The 23,018-nt window shown below is 35.1% G+C and overlaps 3 protein-coding genes across 4 annotated transcripts; 2 read left to right on the top strand and 1 right to left on the bottom strand.

Moving 5' to 3' along the window:
- Window positions 1-13,784: 13,784 nt before the first annotated feature.
- thoc7 (THO complex subunit 7) lies at window positions 13,785-15,611 on the bottom strand. Of its 2 annotated transcripts, none has more exons than XM_028185138.2 (3): window positions 15,372-15,611; window positions 15,174-15,297; window positions 13,785-14,334 (listed from the first exon to the last, which is right to left on the bottom strand). In XM_028185138.2, exons 1-3 carry the CDS (start codon window positions 15,379-15,381, stop codon window positions 13,860-13,862), a joined length of 609 nt encoding a protein of 202 aa, XP_028040939.2. In that variant the 5' UTR covers window positions 15,382-15,611; the 3' UTR covers window positions 13,785-13,859. The 2 variants fall into 2 exon arrangements, with proteins under 2 accessions (XP_028040939.2, XP_089593540.1); XM_089737414.1 differs by having other exon boundaries at window positions 15,174-15,294; window positions 15,372-15,513.
- A 731-nt stretch (window positions 15,612-16,342) lies between these two features.
- Window positions 16,343-17,608, top strand: LOC114250998 (queuine/queuosine transporter SLC35F2-like). The gene is made up of 3 exons (XM_028185140.2): window positions 16,343-16,537; window positions 16,617-16,808; window positions 17,468-17,608. Exons 1-3 carry the CDS (start codon window positions 16,479-16,481, stop codon window positions 17,559-17,561), a joined length of 345 nt encoding a protein of 114 aa, XP_028040941.1. The 5' UTR covers window positions 16,343-16,478; the 3' UTR covers window positions 17,562-17,608.
- Window positions 17,585-22,289, top strand: LOC114250997 (solute carrier family 35 member F1). The gene is made up of 4 exons (XM_028185139.2): window positions 17,585-17,715; window positions 18,098-18,465; window positions 19,327-19,478; window positions 19,826-22,289. Exons 1-4 carry the CDS (start codon window positions 17,664-17,666, stop codon window positions 19,998-20,000), a joined length of 747 nt encoding a protein of 248 aa, XP_028040940.1. The 5' UTR covers window positions 17,585-17,663; the 3' UTR covers window positions 20,001-22,289.
- The last annotated feature ends 729 nt before the right edge of the window (window positions 22,290-23,018 follow it).

Genomic DNA, 23,018 nt, shown 5'->3' with positions numbered 1-23,018 from the left:
TATATTATTCAGTTTTCGCCCCATAGACACAGCCCACTGAGTTTCTCGCCGGACCTTCTCAATGGATCGCGATCAGTGTGCTTAGTGCGAGTTTTGTAACGTTCTCACTAGCGAGCCACTTTGCTCAAATTTGTATGCAATTGGAACAGGGCCCCTAGCGGCAAATGTACTCGGTGTTTGTGAGTGCGAGTTCATATTAACGTTGTGATCTCGTAACCGAGTAATTTTACCGAAATGAGTACTACGAATGACATTTGTGCGAGTGCGTGTTACAAATTAGTGGATTTTAACGTTTCGATCGAGTATTTCTTTAGTAGTTTTATTTTTCCAACTAGAGAGGCAAAAGTATCATGCCATATGCCTTAGGCATGCCTAATCTTTTTTTATGAAAAATGATAATATGGAGTGAAATGGATTTGATTAATTTGAAACATTAATCAATTGGCATGGAATGAAATTAAATGAGATCAGATAATATGGGATAAAATATAATATCAGTAAAATGCTGATTATTTACTGAGATTTTTTTCAGTGGAGTTTTTCGAAGACTTCGGGAAGCTACGTCCAGCGGTTTTGTTAAAAATTTTTACATTTTCGCACTTTCACAGATACTAAACAGTTAATAAACCAACTTTATTTTGTTATTGCATAGATGGGTGGACGAGCTCCCGGCCCACCTAATCTTAAGTGGTTACCGGAGCCCATAGACATCTACAACGTAAATGCCGCCTCCCGCCTTGAGATATTAGTTCTAAGGTCTCAGTATAGTTACAACGGTTGTCCCACCCTTCAAACCGAAACGCATTACTGCTTCACGGCAAAAATAGGCAGGGTGGTGATACCTACCCGTGCGGACTCACAAGACGTCCTACTACCAGTAATTACGCAAATTAATTTTGCGGGTTTGATTTTTATTACATGATGCTATTCCTTTACAGTGAAAGTCAATCGTAAACATTTGATAAGTACGTATTTCATTAGAAAAATTGATACCCGCCGGCGGGATTAGAACACCGGTGCATCGCAAGATACGAATACACCGGACGCCTTAACCTTTAGGCCAGGACGATCTCAAAATTAATTATACACGAAGAAATATTAAATACGCATTAACTAAGAAACATTAAATAGACAAAATAAAACAATTCACACAATTTAGTTCCTCGCGGTCCCTCCAAAATGTCTTTTCATCTTTTTTTCCTAGTTGTTCAATTGTAAATAAATAAATCAAAATCAAATCGAGTTTACGTTGTATACGGTGAAAAATGAAGAATTGTGAGTGCGAGTTGAGATATGCTACTCGATGCGCAGGGCGTTTATTCACCGAGAGCAGCAATAATATTATTTCTCGAATATTGGTAGCACGTGGTGTTTTGGCATTAGACCGTCTAAATGAAATACAACGAATTTTAACAGTATTTTAATGGGAACCAACTACTTTCAAAATTATTCGGGTAATGTCACGTGTTCAATACTATTTTGTACCTTTAGAATTAAAGTGGCTCAACCCAAAATTCTTATTTTCTGGTAAACTTCAATATTGTAATACAATAATTGTATTTTTTTAGTTTTTCGGTTTAAGCACTTTAAGACATGCCATTTTATTTGAAAAAGGCAGCAAGAGTACTTTGTCCTTTTCTAGACTAAAAGAGACTGTTTAATTTTATAAGCTGATAGAATAATATAGAAAAGAATAATAGGATACCATCTAATCGTCACATTGGAAAAAGGTATGGCTTTATCATTTTATCATTTAAATTATTTTTTATTGCACTTATAAAACTAATTTAATTTACAATAATAATATGTAACTATATCTATACTAATCCGTACTTGTCAATATTCTTAATAAAATTCCTATTAATAATATACAAGTGCATATGTTGAGCTGCTTGCCAGAAATTATATAATAGTGCTTTGTTTTTTTGTTGTTTCCTTGTAGGCTGCCTGTAATTATCTAAATCTGTGTGAAAGGCAATAAATGATTTTATTATTATTTATTAATGATAGTCCCGTGGTCGAAATTAGACCATAATTTATTTAAATTTTAAGTTTGAACATTATTATAGTTCTATTGTCACCTTTCTATTATCATCATTTCTATAATAATCATTGCTCTATGTCGCCAAGGCTACATTATAGAAAAATAATATTAAAGACAAAAAATATTAATCTATTCTCAATTTGACCACAGATTGATAAATCAATAAACAAAAAAGTATAAATGCATGTGTGTGTGTGTGTGTGTCAAATATATGGTATTGTGTGTAAGGTTTTTTTATTGATTTAGTTTATTTTTTTATTGTTTATGCACTATTAAAAAAAAGATATTAGCAATCTGCGCTACTTCTCTATATTCTCTATAAGTGTGGGAAATTTCATACTTCTCCGTCCGCGCAATTTTCGTAAAAAGGGGTACAACATTTTTGCTGCACGTATTATTTAAAATGTAGGTTCTTAATAATAATACATAAGTGTTTTGAAATATAAAACTAATCTTAAATTTTTTAGTTATACCACTTCCATTCTAAGGGTGCTATTTCGTAAACAAACTTTGCCGTTCATTACGCCATTGCGTAACCCTTAAAATACACGAAAACTGCCCAGCATAAACATAATTTTTTAGTAACTTTAATAGAAGTACTAGAATTCGAAGTTTATTATAGAATTTATTTAATTGTAATTACATATTTAGACATAGGTACTTAACATAATTAATCTTGGAATAGGTAATTATTTCAGCTTTTTTTAATTAAAGAAATTATGTTTTACATAGGTTTAATCATTTACCCGTTGAACGTTTATAAAATGATTGTATTTACGGTAATAGTTTTTTTTTTTTTATTTTTTTTATTTTTTATGATTGGAGGATTACTGGTGGCCCGGAGGCCTTTCCAGTTTCACCAGGACAGGTGGGCGAGCAAAGGCTCAGCCAGGAGGGGTGGGATTTGCTAACAGCTGCCCGAGCGCCTCCGAAGGAGACCTAACAACTCAAGAGTAGCTGCTTCGCGAATGAATCTACTACCGGATCGGAATCGCGACCCGCTGAGAAGATCCGGCGAGAAACTCAGCGAGCTGATTCATGGGTTAGGTTGCACGGCGAACTCTTTGTCGAGTTCGACGAGTACGGTTACCGAGGTCCCTAAGCCTGCTCCTAGAGCTGAAGGCGTCTAGTGCCAAGGTTATTGGATCTGATGGATCCGTAAGGACGTGTCTAGGGCGTCGACGGTGACTGGCTCCTGCATGATCAGGATTCGGGGAGTAGTCAGCGGCGGCTACGATAAGGCGATTATCATGACGCATAGCCTTATCGAAGTATCGTTCCGACGCTGACTTAATGTATTTCCGAATTGATTCGAGGCCCAGGTCGTCGTGTAGGTCAACGTTCCTCACGAACCACGGAGCCCCGACAGCTAACCTGCAAAAGCGGGATTGTAGGGATTGGAGGGTGTCTATGTGTGTGCGGGCCGCGTGAGCGAACACCACACTCGCGTAAGTCATGACGGGCCTTATGCAAGTTTTGTAAAGTGTCACCTTGTTCCGAAGGGACATTTTACTCCGTTTACAGATCATGGGGTAGAGTCTACCGAGAATAAACGCGGCACGGTCACGGACTGATTTTATATGCGGGCGGAATGTCATCGATGCATCCAGGGTAACGCCCAGGTACTTGACCTTCCTGGCCCAGGGTATGGATTGACTAAAGAGAGTAATCGGGGGTGTGAGATTCCTCCTCCTAATACGGGAGGAAATCCGTGTGGAGCTTCCCCTCTGAAATAGCACCGCAGTACTTTTCGCTGGGTTGATGTCTATGCGCCATTTTCGGAACCACTGTCCTAGGGCTAGGGCTGCGCTCTGAAGCTTCTTCGCGATTAGGGACTTGTTTCTACTGGAATAGTAAACAGTCGTGTCGTCGGCGAATAAAGCTAAATGGGTCGGCGGCGACCGGGGAATATCGTTAACGAATAAGCTAAATAGGAGGGGTGAAAGGACAGAGCCTTGCGGGACTCCAGCTGTGAGAGGTCGTGGGGAGGAGCGGGTTCCCTCGACTCGATATCGAAAAGAGCGGTTCGACAAGAAGTCCCGTATGATGAGCACGAGACTATCCGGCACACCCATGTTGAATAGTTTGAAAATCAAACCGTTGTGCCAGACTTTGTCGAACGCTTTTGCGACGTCGAAGAAGAGAGCTCCCGTGTATAACGGTTTTGGTCGATTAAGCCCCACAAGAATGTGCTCCGTGAGGCGGTGCACCTGTTGAACGCATGAGTGATTTGTACGGAATCCGAATTGTTCATCGATGAGACGGTAATAGTGTTGATGATCTTCATTAGGTGGCCCAAATATACTAAAATTATTACGAGCATCCATCCTTATTTATAAATGTGTAAAGGAGCAAAATTATTATTACATTGTTCAAATTTCTATTTAATTTATAAATATATATCTGTACGTATGTAGTGTAAATATATGTGTGTGTGTGCGTGCGTGCGTGTGTGTGTGTGTGTATGTGCGCGTGTTTTTGTGTGTGTCTATATATTTCAATAGATAAAAATCTAAAAATAGATAGGTACACAGTGTGCAATTCATTTCGAAATTATTCTTGCCCATCTAATGGTTGTCTGGAAGAGGTCACTCTTAGCGATAAGACCAAGAATTGTACTCTTTTTTTTTTATTAATATTGTTTCGCAATATTTATTCATTTTGTGTACAATAAAGAATACTCTATCTCACTCTCTCTCTCTCTCATCAAAAAACTCTCTAAAAAAAGCAATGATTTAATAAGAATTAAATGAAAAAGCAAATAATTAATATGTATTTACAACTAGCTAGACGTCTATAAAATTTTCAACCGAAAAAATATATGTGTATAAACCATTAGAATAGATAAAACCTTAAAAAACAACATTATTATTAAAAAGGAAAGAAAAAAATCTTGATACTGTATTGGTTTCACGGCAAAATTTTTAGTGACTACTTAGCTTGCTTGAAAGTGAAGAAATACTCTCAAAATCCATTAATTTGCAACTCGCACTCGCACATACAATAATCGAGAGGCTCCCTTCGGTACCTAAAGCTATTCGATACATGAGACAGCAACATAAACAAACCTTCTCTCTCCCACAAAATGAGATTCATAAGCTTACCACTAGGTGGCACTGATACAACCTCACACAAATTAAACATAACATTAACATCGACTGAGTAATTAAAAAAACTCGCACTAAGCACAGGTACATTACCCATTACCCGACTAATTATAAATATCGTTAGAAAGCTTGGCATTTCAATTAAACGCCTTAAAAAAAACCTTGCGTGCTACCAATATAAAAGAAAAAAATATCGCTTCTCAAGATGAATAAACGTCCTGCAAATCGAGTAACTCGCACTCAGTGTGCTTAGTGCGAGTTTTGTAACGCTCTCGATAGCGAGCCAGTTTGCTCAAATTTGTATGCAATTGGAACAGCGCCCCTAGCGGCAAACGTACCCGGTGTTATTTTGTGAGTGCGAGTTCATATTAACGTTGTGATCTCGTAACCGAGTAATTTTACCGAAATGAGTACCACGAATGACATTTGTGCGAGTGCGTGTTACAAATTAGTGGGTTTTAACGTTTCGATCGAGTATTTCTTTAGTAGTTCTATTTTTCCAACTAGAGAGGCAAAAGTATCATGCCATAAAGCCTAATCTTTTTTTATGAAAAATGATAATATGCAGTGAAATGGATTTGATTAATTTGAAACATTAATCAATTGGCATGGAATGAAATTAAATGAGATCAGATAATATGGGATAAAATATAATATCAGTAAAATGCTGATTATTTACTGAGATTTTTTTCAGTGGAGTTTTTCGAAGACTTCGGGAAGCTACGTCCAGCGGTTTTGTTAAAAAAATTTACATTTTCGCACTTTCACAGATACTAAACAGTTAATAAACCAACTTTATTTTGTTATTGCATAGATGGGTGGACGAGCTCCCGGCCCACCTAATCTTAAGTGGTTACCGGAGCCCATAGACATCTACAACGTAAATGCCGCCTCCCGCCTTGAGATATTAGTTCTAAGGTCTCAGTATAGTTACAACGGTTGTCCCACCCTTCAAACCGAAACGCATTACTGCTTCACGGCAAAAATAGGCAGGGTGGTGATACCTACCCGTGCGGACTCACAAGACGTCCTACTACCAGTAATTACGCAAATTAATTTTGCGGGTTTGATTTTTATTACATGATGCTATTCCTTTACAGTGAAAGTCAATCGTAAACATTTGATAAGTACGTATTTCATTAGAAAAATTGATACCCGCCGGCGGGATTAGAACACCGGTGCATCGCAAGATACGAATACACCGGACGCCTTAACCTTTAGGCCAGGACGATCTCAAAATTAATTATACACGAAGAAATATTAAATACGCATTAACTAAGAAACATTAAATAGACAAAATAAAACAATTCACACAATTTAGTTCCTCGCGGTCCCTCCAAAATGTCTTTTCATCTTTTTTTCCTAGTTGTTCAATTGTAAATGAATAAATCAAAATCAAATCGAGTTTACGTTCTATACGGTGAAAAATGAAGAATTGTGAGTGTGAGTTGAGATATGCTACTCGCTTCGCAGGGCGTTTATTCACCGAGAGCAGCAATAATATTATTTCTCGTATATTGGTAGCACGTGATGTTTTGGCATTAGACCGTCTAAATGAAATACAACGCATTTTAACAGCATTTTAATGGGAACCAACTACTTTCAAAATTATTCGGGTAATGTCACGTGTTCAATACTATTTTGTACCTTTAGAATTAAAGTGGCTCAACCCAAAATTCTTAGTTTCTGGTAAACTTCAATATTGTAATACAATAATTGTATTTTTTTAGTTTTTCGGTTTAAACACTTTAAGGCATGCCATTTTATTTGAAAAAGACAGAAAGAGTACTTTGTCCTTTTCTAGACTAAAAGAGACTGTTTAATTTTATAAGCTGATAGAATAATATAGAAAAGAATAATAGGATACCCTCTAATCGTCACATTGGAAAAAGGTATGGCTTTATCATTTTATCATTTAAATTATTTTTTATTGGACTTATAAAACTAATTTAATTTACAATATGTAACTTTAATAGAAGTATTAGAATTAGAAGTTTATTATAGAATTTATTTAATTGTAATTACATATTTAGACATACTTAACATAATTAATCTTGGAATAGGTAATTATTTCAGCTTTTTTTAATTAAAGAAATTATGTTTTACATAGGTTTAATCATTTACCCGTTGAACGTTTATAAAATGATTGTATTTACGGTAATAGTGTTGATGATCTTCATTAGGTGGCCCAAATATACTAAAATTATTACGAGCATCCATCCTTATTTATAAATGTGTAAAGAAGCAAAATTATTATTACATTGTTCAAATTTCTATATAATAAAATTTATAAATATAAATCTGTACGTATGTACCTGTAAATATGTATATTGCGCGCGCGCGTGTGTGTGTGTGTGTGTGCGCGTGTGTATATATTTCTATAATAGAAAGGTACACAGCGTGCAATTCATTTCGAAATTATTCTTGCCCATCTAATGGTTGTCTGGAAGAGATCACTCTTAGCGATAAGACCAAGAAAGAATGTTTCACAATATTTATTCATTTTGTGTACAATAAAGAATACTCTTTCACTGGTGGTAGGACCTCTTGGGAGTCCACACGGGTAGGTACCACCACCCCGCCTATTTCCGCCGTGAAGCAGTAATGCGTTTCGGTTCGAAGGGTGGGGTAGCCGTTGTAACTATACTGAGACCTTAGAACTTATATCTCGAGGTGGGTGGCGCATTTACGTTGTAGATGTCTATGGGCTTCAGTAACCACTTAACATCAGGTGGGCTGTGAGCTCGTCCATCCATCTAAGCAATAAAAAAAAAACAACTCTATCTCACTCTCTCTCTCTCTCATCAAACAACTCTTTAAAAAAAAGCAATGATTTAATAAGAATTAAATGAAAAAGCAAATAATTAATATGTATTTACAACTAGCTAGACGTCTATAAAATTTTCTAACCGAAAAAATATATGTGTATAAACCATTAGAATAGATAAAACCTTAAAAAACAACATTATTATTAAAAACGAAAGCAAAAATCTTGATATTGTATTGGTTTCACGGCAAAATTTTTAGTGACTACTTAACTTGCTTGAAAGTGAAGAAATACTCTCAAAATCCATTAATTTGCAACTCGCACTCGCACATACAATAATCGAGAGGCTCACTTCGGTAAAGCTATTCGATACATGAGACAGCAACATAAACAAACCTTCTCTCTCCCACAAAATGAGATTCATAAGCTTACCACTAGGTGGCACTGATACAACCTCACACAAATTAAACATATCATTATCATCGACTGAGTAATTAAAAAAACTCGCACTAAGCACAGGTACATTACCCATTACTCGAATAATTATAAATATCGTTAGAAAGCCTGGCATTTCAATTAAACGTCTTAAAAAAAAACCTTGCGTGCTACCAATATAAAAGAAAAAAAATATCGCTTCTCAAGATGAATAAACGTCCTGCAAATCGAGTAACTCGCACTCAGAGCTCCGCACGTTTCACCGTGAAGAGCGTACGCTCGATGCGAGTCATTCGATTCCATTTTTGAAACTCGCACTAAGCCTACAGGTCGTGAATTCAGCGAAGCACTACTCTTGCTAAAGCTAGTGTTAGCCAATTCTCTCGGATTGAGCCCGTGAGCTCACCGAACCGTCCGCTCTTAGCTGGAATAGCTTCTTAAGCTTTCAGCGAATAGGCAGAGAAAAGTTTTCGCGAATCGCAGACACAACTACAACTACTTTTAAGGTTTAATCTGACTTTTTTCTGTCATTATACTATTTCCTATGTTTCGAAGACTTACAGCCTTAGTGGTCACGGTCTACTGACGATTATAAAGCACTTTATTGATGACAAATTAATTTAAATAATTTAATGTGTTTAGATAGGGTGTGTTTTCTATTTATTGATGTACATCGTCCAAAATATTTACGATCTATCTAGTGTTAAGCGGTTGTAGTTCTGTAGGCTTAGTGCGAGTTTCAAAAATCGAATCGAATGACTCGCATCGAGTGTACGCTCTTCACGGTGAAACGTGCGGAGCTCTGAGTGCGAGTTACTCGATTTGCAGGACGTTTATTCATCTTTAGAAGCAATAATTTTTTCTTTTATATTGGTAGCATGCAAGTTTTTTTTTTAAGGCGTTTAATTGAAATGCCAAGCTTTCTAATGATATTTATAATTAGTCGGGTAATGGGTAATGTACCTGTGCTTAGTGCGAGTTTTTTTAATTACTCAGTCGATGTTAATGTTATGTTTAATTTGTGTGAGTTTGTATCAGTGCCACCTAGTGGTAAGCTTATGAATCTCATTTTGTGGGAGAGAGAAGGTTTGTTTATGTTGCTGTCTCATGTATCGAATAGCTTTACCGAAGTGAGCCTCTCGATTATTGTATGTGCGAGTGCGAGTTACAAATTAATGGATTTTGAGAGTATTTCTTCACTTTCAAGCAAGTTAAGTAGTCACTAAAAATTTTGCCGTGAAACCAATACAATATCAAGATTTTTTCTTTCGTTTTTAATAATAATGTTGTTTTTTAAGGTTTTATCTATTCTAATGGTTTATACACGTTAGAAAATTTTATAGACGTCTAGCTAGTTGTAAATACATATTAATTCTTTGCTTTTTCATTTAATTCTTATTAAATCATTGCTTTTTTTTAAAGAGTTGTTTTATGAGAGAGAGAGAGCGAGATAGAGTTGTTTTTTTTTATTGCTTAGATGGATGGACGAGCTCACAGCCCACCTGATGTTAAGTGGTTACTGGAGCCCATAGACATCTACAACGTAAATGCGCCACCCACCTCGAGATATAAGTTCTAAGGTCTCAGTATAGTTACAACGGTTACCCCACCCTTCGAACCGAAACGCATTATTGCTTCACGGCGGAAATAGGCGGGGTGGTGGTACCTACCCGTGTGGACTCCCAAGAGGTCCTACCACCAGTGAAAGAGTATTCTTTATTGTACACAAAATGAATAAATATTGTGAAACATTTTTTCTTGGTCTTATCGCTAAGAGTGATCTCTTCCAGACAACCATTAGATGGGCAAGAATAATTTCGAAATGAATTGCACACTGTGTATCTATCTATTATAGAAATATATACACACACGCACATACACACGCGCACACACACACACACACACGCGCGCGCGCAATATACATATTTACAGGTACATACATACAGATTTATATTTATAAATTATATAGAAATTTGAACAATGTAATAATAATTTTGCTTCTTTACACATTTATAAATAAGGATGGATGCTCGTAATAATTTTAGTATATTTGGGCCACCTAATGAAGATCATCAACACTATAACCGTAAATACAATCATTTTATAAACGTTCAACGGGTAAAAGATTAAACCTACGTAAAACATAATTTCTTTAATTAAAAAAAGCTGAAATAATTACCTATTCCAAGATTATCCAAGATGTTAAGTATGTCTAAATATGTAATTACAATTAAATAAATTCTATAATAAACTTCTAATTCTAATACTTCTATTAAAGTTACTAAAAAAATATGTTTATGCTGGGCAGTTTTCGTGTATTTTAAAGGTTACGCCATTACGGCAAAGTTTGTTTACGAAATTGCACCCTTAGAATGGAAGTGGTATAACTAAAAAATTTAAGATTAGTTTTATATTTCAAAACACTTATGTATTATTATTAAGAACCTACATTTTAAGTAGGTAATACGTGCAGCAAAAATGTTGGACTCCTTTTTACGAAAATTGCGCGGACGGAGAAGTATGAAATTTCCCACACTCATGATGATAATAGAAAGGTGACAATAGAACTATAATAATGTTCAAACTTAAAATTTAAATAAATTATGGTCAAATTTCGACCACTGGACTACCATTAGTAGATAATAATAAAATCATTTATTGCCTTTCACACAGATTTAGATTATTACAGGCAGCCTACAAGGAAACAACAAAAAAACAAAACACTATTATATCATTTCTGGCAAGCAGCTCAACATTTGCACTTGTATATTATTAATAGGAATTTTATTAAGAATATTGACAATTTATGAGGAATTTGACAAGTACGGATTAGTTATAGATATATGTAGTTACATATTGTAAATTAAATTAGTTTTATAAGTGCAATAAAAAATAATTTAAATGATAAAATGATAAAGCCATACCTTTTTCCAATGTGACGATTAGAGGGTATCCTATTATTCTTTTCTATATTATTCTATCAGCTTATAAAATTAAACAGTCTCTTTTAGTCTAGAAAAGGACAAAGTACTCTTTCTGTCTTGTTCAAATAAAATGGCATGCCTTAAAGTGTTTAAACCGAAAAACTAAAAAAATACAATTATTGTATTACAATATTGAAGTTTACCAGAAACTAAGAATTTTGGGTTGAGCCACTTTAATTCTAAAGGTACAAAATAGTATTGAACACGTGACATTACCCGAATAATTTTGAAAGTAGTTGGTTCCCATTAAAATGCTGTTAAAATGCGTTGTATTTCATTTAGACGGTCTAATGCCAAAACATCACGTGCTACCAATATACGAGAAATAATATTATTGCTGCTCTCGGTGAATAAACGCCCTGCGAAGCGAGTAGCATATCTCAACTCACACTCACAATTCTTCATTTTTCACCGTATAGAACGTAAACTCGATTTGATTTTGATTTATTCATTTACAATTGAACAACTAGGAAAAAAAGATGAAAAGACATTTTGGAGGGACCGCGAGGAGCTAAATTGTGTGAATTGTTTTATTTTGTCTATTTAATGTTTCTTAGTTAATGCGTATTTAATATTTCTTCGTGTATTAAGTGTAATTTTGAGACCGTCCTGGCCTAAAGGTTAAGGCGTCCGGTGTATTCGTATCTTGCAATGCATCGGTGTTCTAATCCCGCCGGCGGGTATCAATTTTTCTAATGAAATACGTACTTATCAAATGTTTACGATTGACTTTCACTGTAAAGGAATAGCATCATGTAATAAAAATCAAACCCGCAAAATTAATTTTTGTAATTACTGGTGGTAGGACGTCTTGTGAGTCCGCACGGGTAGCTATCACCACCCTGCCTATTTTTGCCGTGAAGCAGTAATGCGTTTCGGTTTGAAGGGTGGGACAACCGTTGTAACTATACTGAGACCTTAGAACTAATATCTCAAGGTGGGAGGCGGCATTTGCGTTGTAGATGTCTATGGGCTCCGGTAACCACTTAAGATTAGGTGGGCCGGGAGCTCGTCCACCCATCTGTGCAATAACAAAGTAACGTGGGTTTATTAACTGTTTAGTATCTGTGAAAGTGCGAAAATTTAAAAAAATTAAACAAAACCGCTGGACGTAGCTTCTCGAAGTCTTCGAAAAGGTCCACTGAAAAAAATCTCAGTATATAATCAGCATTTTGCAGAGATTATATTTTATCCCATATTATCTGATCTCATTTCATTTCATTCCATGCCAATTGATTAATGCTTCAAATTAATCAAATCCATTTCACTCCATATTATCATTTTTCATAAAAAAATATTAGGCTCTATGGCATGATATTTTTGCCTCTCTAGTTGGAAAAATAAAACTACTAAAGAAATACTCGATCGAAACGTTAAAATCCACTAATTTGTAACACGCACTCGCACAAATGTCATTCGTAGTACTCATTTCGGTAAAATTACTCGGTTACGAGATCACAACGTTAATATGAACTCGCACTCACAAAATAACACCGAGTACGTTTGCCGCTAGGGGCGCTGTTCCAATTGCATACAAATTTGAGCAAACTGGCTCGCTAGTGAGAACGTTACAAAACTCGCACTAAGCACACTGAATGGAATTGTAGCCATTTGGCTGTCCCTATGGCGTTGTAAAGACCACAAACGACGGAACACTTTTTAACAATTAATCATATATCTCGATCACCACCGGTTAGCTTTTTTATTGGAAGTTTGGTATTCTATTATAAATTTTTTGCTATTTCTTTCAACCAGATATTTTCTGGGATTTTTGATGTGACAACACTTTCACGACTTGATTACGTACCGTAGGTAAACCTCATGGAAACCATTTAAACAAAAAAAAAGGTATTTGCGATTCACTATTGCACTTAATTAAATGTTTGCATTAGAACATTATGTAGTGCGACTTTTGGACAAGTCATGAAAACAACAAAGGATCTACCAGGCAAAGCCTAGCTTAAACTATCCTAATCCTAAAACTAAACCTTAACCTAATCCTAAACCTAGGACCTTAACCTACATCTAAACCTAAGAATCCTCGCAACGAAAAAGATCGGACGATACCTCTGGGAATGTCGCCCAGAGGATCCCCTGATCCGCCACCCACGGACGCGCCCGGTGGAAGTCCAGCATCTCCCCAGCAGACGAGACCCACAGCACGCAATCATTGCGGGCTGAAGGTCCCGTCCAGATCCCGGGCCCCCTACGTAACCTGATTCAACCCCAAAGCCAAGGTGAATGGGGTCAAGCTAGTTTTTCAGTTTTTGTGTATTTTGTAGTGAACAATGTATAGTAACGCATTGTATATAAATATTTAAGCCTCCAGAACCATTATGATCTCCGTTTTATTACTAAAACAAAAAAAAAACTATACAAATCAATGTCGAACTTAAAAAGTGTCCCAATTCTCCCCATTTTACAGTACTCAAAATGTAAACAAAAAATCAAGTAGAAAATCCATACTTTATTAGAAATCTCACATAGAGAAATAATTTTATACTCTAATACATCACTCATTATTATGATTCATTTGATATATCTTTCATATCAACATCATCACAAATAGTTTCTGCATCATCTAGTTCATCTAATAATGCTTGTAATTGATGTATTGAAGTTACAAGCACATGAAACTGTTTCTTTCGTAATGCTAGCCGACTTTCCAATTGCTGTTTGGTGGTTTCCAAGTTTGCTAGTTCAGTCTTCAGAGTACTCAATCTCTCAGAGGTTTCCTTACGATCGGGCTGTTCACTAATAACCTTAGCCAAGACATCATATTCTATTCTATTTTTTCTGACAGTCTTTGCTTGTGCTAGATCTGTTTTGCTCTTCTGTATGTTCTCTTTGGCCACCTCTATTCCGCTTTCTAGAATTTTCGAGAGTGCTTCGTAGCTTTTTAATTCAGCAGCCATCATTTCAGAACCGAGTTGCGATTTTGTGACAGCAAATTCGCATTGTGCCAGTTGAGCTAACATACGATCATGAGTAGCTTTACTAAAAAGAGAAATCTTAATCATATTACATATTCTGGAACTACAAAAACTTACATTTTGACTGCAGATTTTTATTCTCATAATGAAACAGCAAATTTATATGGGGAATAATTGAAAAGGTTAATGAACACTTAATTGAATAATAAGGCTCTTTATTATAGATAAACAGATATCGTCGTGACCAGAGTCGTCGTGGCCTAAAGGATAAGACGTCCGGTGCATTCGTATCGAGCGATGCACCGGTGTTCGAATCTCGCTGGCGGGTACCAATTTTTCTAATGAAATACGTACTCAACAAATGTTCACGATTGACTTCCACGGTGAAGGAACAACATCGTGCAGTAAAAATCAAACCCGCAAAATTATAATTTGCGTAATTACTGGTGGTAGGACCTCTTGTGAGTCCGTACGGGTAGGTACCACCGCCCCGCCTATTTCTGCCGTGAAGCAGTAATGCGTTTCGGTTTGAAGGGTGGGGCAGCCGTTGTGACTATACTGAGACCTTAGAACTATATCTCAAGGTGTGTGGCGCATTTACGTTGTAGATATCTATGGGCTCCAATAACCACTTAACACCAGGTGGGCTGTGAGCTCGTCCACACATCTAAGCAATAAAAAAAAAAAAAAAAAAGATGCCAACATTTCCCTGCTGGTATTAAATGCTTACCAGAACCTTTGCGACACGAGATAGAAGTCTCAATTGAATTTAAAATGGCAATTCTACCCTTCAAATTGGAAGCTATGATCAATGCGGAAGCTATGATAATCCGAAAGTGGAACAGTTTTTACGCATGTGAGCTCACAATACGTTCTACTACGGTACTATTTCTTTAAACCAACCTTTCTTCCGGTTTGTCATCCGTTGTATTGCACCATTTTATTAAAGTTTTTAAAAGTACATTCAGTCTCCTGTCGTCCCCAGTACCGTCACCGTCGATCAGAAGTCTTCTACGAATCACATCTTCTGGAAATAACCAATGAGTATTGAAATAGTATTTGTTTTTGAGTAGTTTTGTATTCTTAGGTAAAGTTATTTACCGTCACCCATTATGTTTGGAGTAAAATTCAAATGAAATTAAGATCTCGTCCGAGTTTGCCTTATAAATTGTTAGGTAATGTTTGTATTCCACAAAATAATCTTATCATAAGCAAATTCAAATTTATCCTTGTTCTTTATATGTAAGTGCTAACTTGTGTGTTTTATTTACAAAAATCAAGAAAAATTAAAAATATTTTATCTCCAAATTTTGGCATGTTAAAATAATAAAAAAAAATGTTTCGTTTATCCAACTCATAGGCAAAGGAGCCATTCTCATAAGTTAAAAAAGCTCTTCTTTTTATCTAAATATTTTACGACAAAGCCCGAAATCATGTCTGTTGTCTAAAAAATTAAATGATATAAATTGTTACTGGTGGTAGGACCTCTTGTGAGTCCGCACGGGTAGGTACCAACGCCCCGCCTATTTCTGCCGTGAAGCAATAATGCGTTTCGGTTTGAAGGGTGGGGCAGCCGTTGTAACTATACTGAGATCTTAGAACTTATATCTCAAGGTGTGTGGCGCATTTACGCTGTAGATGTCTATGGGCTCCAGTAACCACTTAACACCAGGTGGGCTGTGAGCTCGTCCACACATCTAAGCTATAAAAAAAAAAAAAAAAAGACGATAACTATTTTTATATTTAAAGATGAAGAAAACTAAATTAACTAAATAAAACATTCACACAACATTAAAACAGTAACTTTACTATTTCACATTCCTGTCAAAATTGATTGAAACAAAATTGCTGACCGTGGTTTCTTGAGATCTAAAAATTTAATTGAACGCTGATTAAATTCTTAAGATTTTAAGAAGAGCACAAAGCATAACCTTTTTATTTTAGTTAAAAGATTTTGATCGGCTATTTTCCCTTTGCTTCTTCAATGGATGAAACAAAACCACAGACTATTATGAGATGTCTGCCAAACCAGAAAAAAAACAGATGTCACAACCACAATTCACATTTCACATGTTGTTTTGCCTTTCGAATTTCGATCCATTGTTCAAGAAATGATGAATAACTGCTATATTAAACCCTTTAAACTATTGAATCTATTTTAACAGTAAATTATCTGAGTAAACTTTCGGAATATATTTCACTGAAACAATGGAAACGTCAAGTTTCAGTGATAAAGTCGAGATTTATTTCTCGGAACTTGGGCGATGGCTAGTATCAATAAATAAATAAATAAAATATTTTTTGGGTAATCGTCCTTAAACGTCCTAACTAAGTGTGCATTTTCAGGAAAGTGTGGAGGAGCATACTGCTTGGTCAAGTGTTATCCTTATTTCTGAGCGGCAAATGTATATTAACAACAATGTTACAAAGCGCAACCTGGCAGTTTCCTATCACGGGGCAGCTGGTCGTGCCGTATTTAGTACTGTTTGTACTCTTTACCCCGAGCCTACTTTGTACCGGGCTGGAGAAGCTAACGAAGTAAGTTCCAGTTCAATTTTAAGACATGAAAAATATCGTCTTTTAAACTATATATATTATATATTATATATATTATAGCTCCATTATTGAAAGAAGTTGAATTCAAGACTAAAATAATTAAACTTACTAGGTACTGTTATGTACCTTATGTTCCATGGTGAGTGCACGAAGTGTTATTAATATCTTCTACAAATGTGGAAGTAACCAATATTTAAATTTAACTATAAAATGTTACATTTATAGAGATTATTTTTCTCTCATTCTTTTGCTTTGGGATAACCTCCCACTCCACTCTTTTTGTTAGGAAGCAAAATAAAGTATAAAAACATTTCTTAATTCAAGGTAGTATCGTTGAAAAGCTCTATGTATTCTGTTGTGTGTTTTGTTATTTTTCTTTATTAATATAAAAAATAAAATGGTAGCTGGCCTAATTAACCTTTGAATTTTCAATGTTCCATTCAATGATGACTGTCTGAATAGAGTTAAATAAAAAACTAAATGTTAAATAATAATGAAGTATTTCTGCTTAAAAAAGAGACGAAACAAAAAAATTATTACATAGGTAATTATGTAGAAATCATGTCTTTCATTTCAATAAAAGATTCCATATTTAGTAGTTAATTGTGCAATGCAATTAATGAAATGAATTTTGTTGTTAGAAGATGGTGGGTACTCATCATTGCCTGTGTTCTTGACGTGGAAGCTGGCTGGCTGCTAGTCATGTCACAGAGGTTTACATCAGTGTTGAGCTGACAGCTGTTAGCATGCAGTGGTGTTGGTGCAGCACTGGTCGGTGGTGCTTGGGGTGGTCAAAGACTTGGTGTTTCTCATGTTGCTGGAGCCACCCTTGGCCTGATGGCTGTAGTCTGCGTTGTGTGGGCTGATGTTGAGGGTGCTCCTACTGATGGTAACATACTTTCATTTTTAGGTAGATTGGTAACATTTCTGTTGATGTCCCCGATGAGTGAGGCAAATTAGACAATAAACACACAGTAAAGTGGTTATAAAGTGGTTACCAGGTCATATTACCAGGACATACTAGTGCAATGCCAACTTAAGTTGTGCTAGCTTTTGCTAGCATAATTGAATATTACTTTGAATTGCTTGGAAAATAATTTAATTACTTTGATTGGAGTAATATTTTTTTGTGTATTACAATGTTTTTGTCCTAATTAATAATGTAATGGAAGTACTTGTTGTGTTTATTCGATGCATGTGTACCCTTCATTAAATCATGCAGTTACTGAAATGAGTTAAAATATTCTGAAAATGAATTTGATATTTTTCAGGTAAAAATCAACTAGTAGGTGATATGCTATGCCTTGGTGGATCATTATTGTTTGCAACAGTCACAGTGCTTCAAGAACTGATGCTCAAAACTCATACATGCTCAGACTATTTAGCGATTCTCGGTATTGTGGGCAGCTTTGTATCTTGCACTCAAACATTCTTTCTGGAATTCCTTGAATTGATGAACTTTAACTGGTATGAGTTAGAGACGATTGTGCAATTGGGAAGCTACTGCACAGTACAAACAATATTCCAGATATTACAATGTTTTATGCTGAGAGATGCTGGGTCTATTTTATTGCATCTATCATTCCTGTCCGCTGACTATTACACTGTAATTGCCGGCATGTATATATTTCAGTTTAAGGTGAGTTTAACCATAAGGCTAACATTATTATAAAAGATAATTGGAAACTTTAAACTACAATGCCAAAAAATGTTGCTCCATTTAGATTTGAGAATTTTACTTGAAATTGCTTTAAAATAGTGGTTATCTTATCAAACCAGAACACTCAGTACTTCTCTGCAGTGCAATGTCAAATGATTCCTCCAATTCACCCAGGATCAGAATCACTAGTTTCCTTACATTATAGATTATTAGTGAAATAAGATAAATGTTTTAAAAAGTCAGAGCAAAGTAATCATGTTATTGATCACATCTCTGAAAATGTAAAATGTTCAGGAAATGAGAAAAAAAAACTGATTCTTTTCTAAAGCAGTGTAAAATTTAAAATATTAACTTTTGAGATATATTTTAGTGTTAATTAGCAATTGAAAATTACTGGAATTATTATAAAATGGGTGTAGGTAAGCCCCAAAACTACATGTGTATAAAAAAAACGTATTTGACAAAATATGCGACATGTGCCCTTTTCGAAATTGCATATTCAATTATCTTTATCTATCTTCTATCTGTATATATAAAAATGAATTGCTGTTCGTTAGTCTCGCTAAAACTCGTGAACGGCTGGACCGATTTGGCTAATTTTGGTCTTTAATTATTTGTGGAAGTCCAGAGAAGGTTTAAAAGGTAGATAAATATGAAAATGCTCGGAATTAAATAAAAATAACAATTTTTTTTATCCTTTGATGTGTCCCCCGTCGGACGGATTACTTTTGTTTATTTTAAGTTTATTTTATACAAAAGTTTAGGTCTTTTATTTCTCGATTGTGGCACTACGAAGTCGGCCAGGTCAGCTAGTATTGAATAATTATTATATTGTTACAGTTCCACGCTCTATATTTCCTATCATATTTACTGGCGATGGTTGGAGTGTTTCTATTCAGCAGTCGCTCGACGTCGACGCCAGAGCCAACTCCCCCTGAACGTCTGCCCCAGCTCGTCAACGATTCAGTTCAGTCGCAAGATAATGTGTCAATGTTAGTTTTAATTAATATAAAATAGCTCATAATGTAGCTCCATAAACGTGAAACATTTTCATTATTGTAGATTCATATAGACATTTTGATTTTGCTTTTTAAAACTCAATTTGAATAAAGACTCATTTTCTATATTTGGCTTCAAGCCAAGATTTTTTTCCAGGCAGTAGTACGAGTCCCACATACAAAACAAAAACAAGAAATTAGAAAAACTCTAACACTATTAAATGTATTTATTAAAGATACTGGCAAAGTACTCCGATTGGGATGAGTTCCTAACTCAAACAACTATACAAATGTAAATTATTTAAAATATCTGTAAAATAATATACTTAACTCTATTACAGGGAGTACACTGTTCCAACTCTCGACTGCATACCTATAGAAGGATTGGAACCACCGATGAGTCGCGATACAACGTTCACATCGTTTCTCGGTGGACCACAGCATCCCTTACCGAACGGCAACGTCACGTTTGCATCTCCAAATGGTAATCATTCACGAAACGAAAAAGAAACGTAAGGCCCGAGGTACTTTTATAAATATATTAAAATAATTTATGTCTTGTTTATTGAACGATCCGTCTAGTGAAGCAAAGCTTGTTGTTTTCAAAATGGCAATACTTGAATATCAATGTTGCCAGAATAAAATTTATGTTGTTATTAGCTAATTTTAAGAGTTACCTAAATTTGTTTTAGTGTAACTGGTTGTGTGCCCATTTCGGAATTGAAAGTAGCAGAAGTTATATTGTAATGCAACTTCTAACATAATCAATTACATGAGAATCAATGAATCTAATAATAAATCTTCTTAAGATTAATAAACTAGCGCACATTTTAAAAGCGAAAATAATTCCGATAGATTATATTCGTTCTAGAAGTTTAATTAATAACTATGTAAAGTAATATTTAGAGAATTTTGTAATAAGCATTTAGCAAATAAAATTTCGAACGATAACTGCCAGATACTCGAATTTTACCATATTTAGCAAATATATATACTTAGTACATTATTACGTGTTTATAACAAACTTTCACATGCACATTGATTCTTGATTATTGATTGAATAAAAAGTAAGTGTGTTCATTGGTTAAAGTCAAATAGTTTGTTTATATTTAAATCTTAGAAATATGAACAGCAAATGATTTCTCTTTCGAAATGGGGTACCTGTGTTAATTCGTTTTTGGCACCAAAATAAATGGCTGTAAATAAAATACTTATGACTTTAATACTTTACTTACGCACTCGTGTTGCAAAAAATATATAGACAAATTTTGCTTAAATGACGCCCAGAATAATTTTGAACGTGACAATGATGTATTTACCATGAAATCTGGCACGATTTTAAATTATTTTGCCGGTTGTACGATTTTGTTTTTAGTTAAAAAAAATTATTGTTCATTATTTGTATTATCTGTTACTGTTGATTCTTCAAATTTTATTGTCCTGTATAACTGATATTATTATAAAATAATTCTCATATTCACGCTCAAATATACTAAGATTGTAAAATGTTTAGTTAACTATTAAACTCTAGTCATAGGTAAGTCATAGTTTATAATAAGTATTAAAAGTCAGCTGTGTACAGTTGGAACAACAAGTATCCATCCATCTCAATAAAAATTTAACAACAATCAAAGTATCACAAAAAAATATATTCAGAAACTGAAATCAGTAAAGGTTGACACGACACAACACTTCACATGTATGTAGCGATGGCTGTGTGTGCCATCATTATCATAGCTTACACTGTGCACTACAAGGTAATTTTATGATATATAGTAAATACTAATAAATTTAAATTAATTATGAGAGAAGATGACTTAGTGCATAAATGTAAATTGTGCGGTTTTCACTAAAAAAATTAAACCCTTGATCGGCAAGCTCAGGTACTCAGGTACATAGTTGGGTGGTTCATGAAGTTCATCATATTATAAGCTGTAAACAAATTATAATGATTATTTTATTATTGAAAGTAATTTTAGTTATTTTACCAAAGTTATAGTAGGTACCTAAATAATTTTTATTTTATTTTTTATTGCATAGATGGGTGGAAGAGCTCAGCCCACCTGGTGTTAAGTGATTACCGGAGCCCATAGACATCTACAACGTAAATGGCCACACTGACTATACTGAGACCTTAGAACTATATCTCAAGGTGTGTGGCGCATTTACGTTGTAGATGTCTATGGGCTCCAGTAACCACTTAAAATCAGGTGGGCTGTGAGCTCGTCCACACAGCGAAGCAATAAATAAAAAAAAAACCCACCTTCAGATTGAGTTATAAGGACTATACTGAGATAGTTACAACGGCTGCCCCAACCTTCAAATCGAAACGCATTACTGCTTCACGGCAGAAATAGGCAGGGTGGTGGTACCTACCCGTGCGGACTCGCAAGAGGTCCTACCACCAGTAATTACGATAATTATAATTTTGCGGGTTTGATTTTTATTCCACGATGTTATTCCTTCACCATGGAAGTCAATAGTTGACATTTATTAAGTAGGTATTTCATTAGAAAAATTGGTACCCGCCTGGGATCCGAACACCGGTGCATCACTCAGCACGAATGCACCGGACGTCATATCCTTTAGGCCACGACGACTTCACTAAATAATAAACAAATAAGTCTATAACACGCACAACCCTATTAGTTAATCCTTGTAGGCCTTTGATATCCAGACCACTAGGCTTCCAGAAAAAGTTAGTCCTTCATTCAATACAGAAAAGTATTTAATTGCGTTTACCTCAATTACTTATATTTAAGTTCATTGTTGATTGTTCACACATAATTAAACTATACCTTAAACTGTGATAGTTTTAATTCGTTATAAGTCATGATTATTAACTTTATGAAAGAAAAAAACCTTTGACATTTTAAAGCTCTGTTTTAGTTTAAAACGAAAGATTGTTATAATTATGAAATACTAATAGTTTTTTTTATATTATTGAGTAATGTAATTTTAAAAAGCAGGAAATTCTCAATAGGTTATTTACATTTCTAGTATGATACGGTATGATCTTGGTGTATTTTAAAATTTTAATGTGCTTAACTGAATGAATATGTAAAAAAGTCAACTAACATATAGTAAGCGGCACGTAAGTTGGCAAGGTTTTGGTGTGGGGGGGGTAATGTCGCGCATAGTGCACATTGCAACAAAAAAATTGTCACTTTTATTGCCCGCATATAATTTAATTTAATTTTATAAAATTTTTTATTTGCCATAATTTATTTTTAAGCCTGTGTGTTTAGAAGAAAGTTAAAGAAAAGAGAGGAATTCGTGAAGTGTATTAGGTGTTAAAAATAAAATAGCGAGAGAAAATAGGGGGAAAAATAGGGAGCGAACGGAACGTGGACGCGGTGCGGGAGGGGAGGGTCGACTGACTCACCAATCGCGCGCTCGGAATGGTGCTACCTCTTTCCCCGCGTCCCGCTTGACAACCAAGGAGACCTAAAAAACGACTTCTGCGCATCTAGCGACTCTTGCCAAGTTACGTGCCGGGGACTATACTTCATTAAAATTTTGTCACTGTTCGAT

This window comes from Bombyx mandarina, chromosome 23 (genome assembly GCF_030267445.1).
Source record: "Bombyx mandarina strain Sakado chromosome 23, ASM3026744v2".
Classification (NCBI taxonomy): Eukaryota; Metazoa; Arthropoda; class Insecta; order Lepidoptera; family Bombycidae; genus Bombyx; species Bombyx mandarina.
Note: the sequence above shows the minus strand (reverse complement) of the source record. Positions and strands in the feature narration are given on the sequence as shown.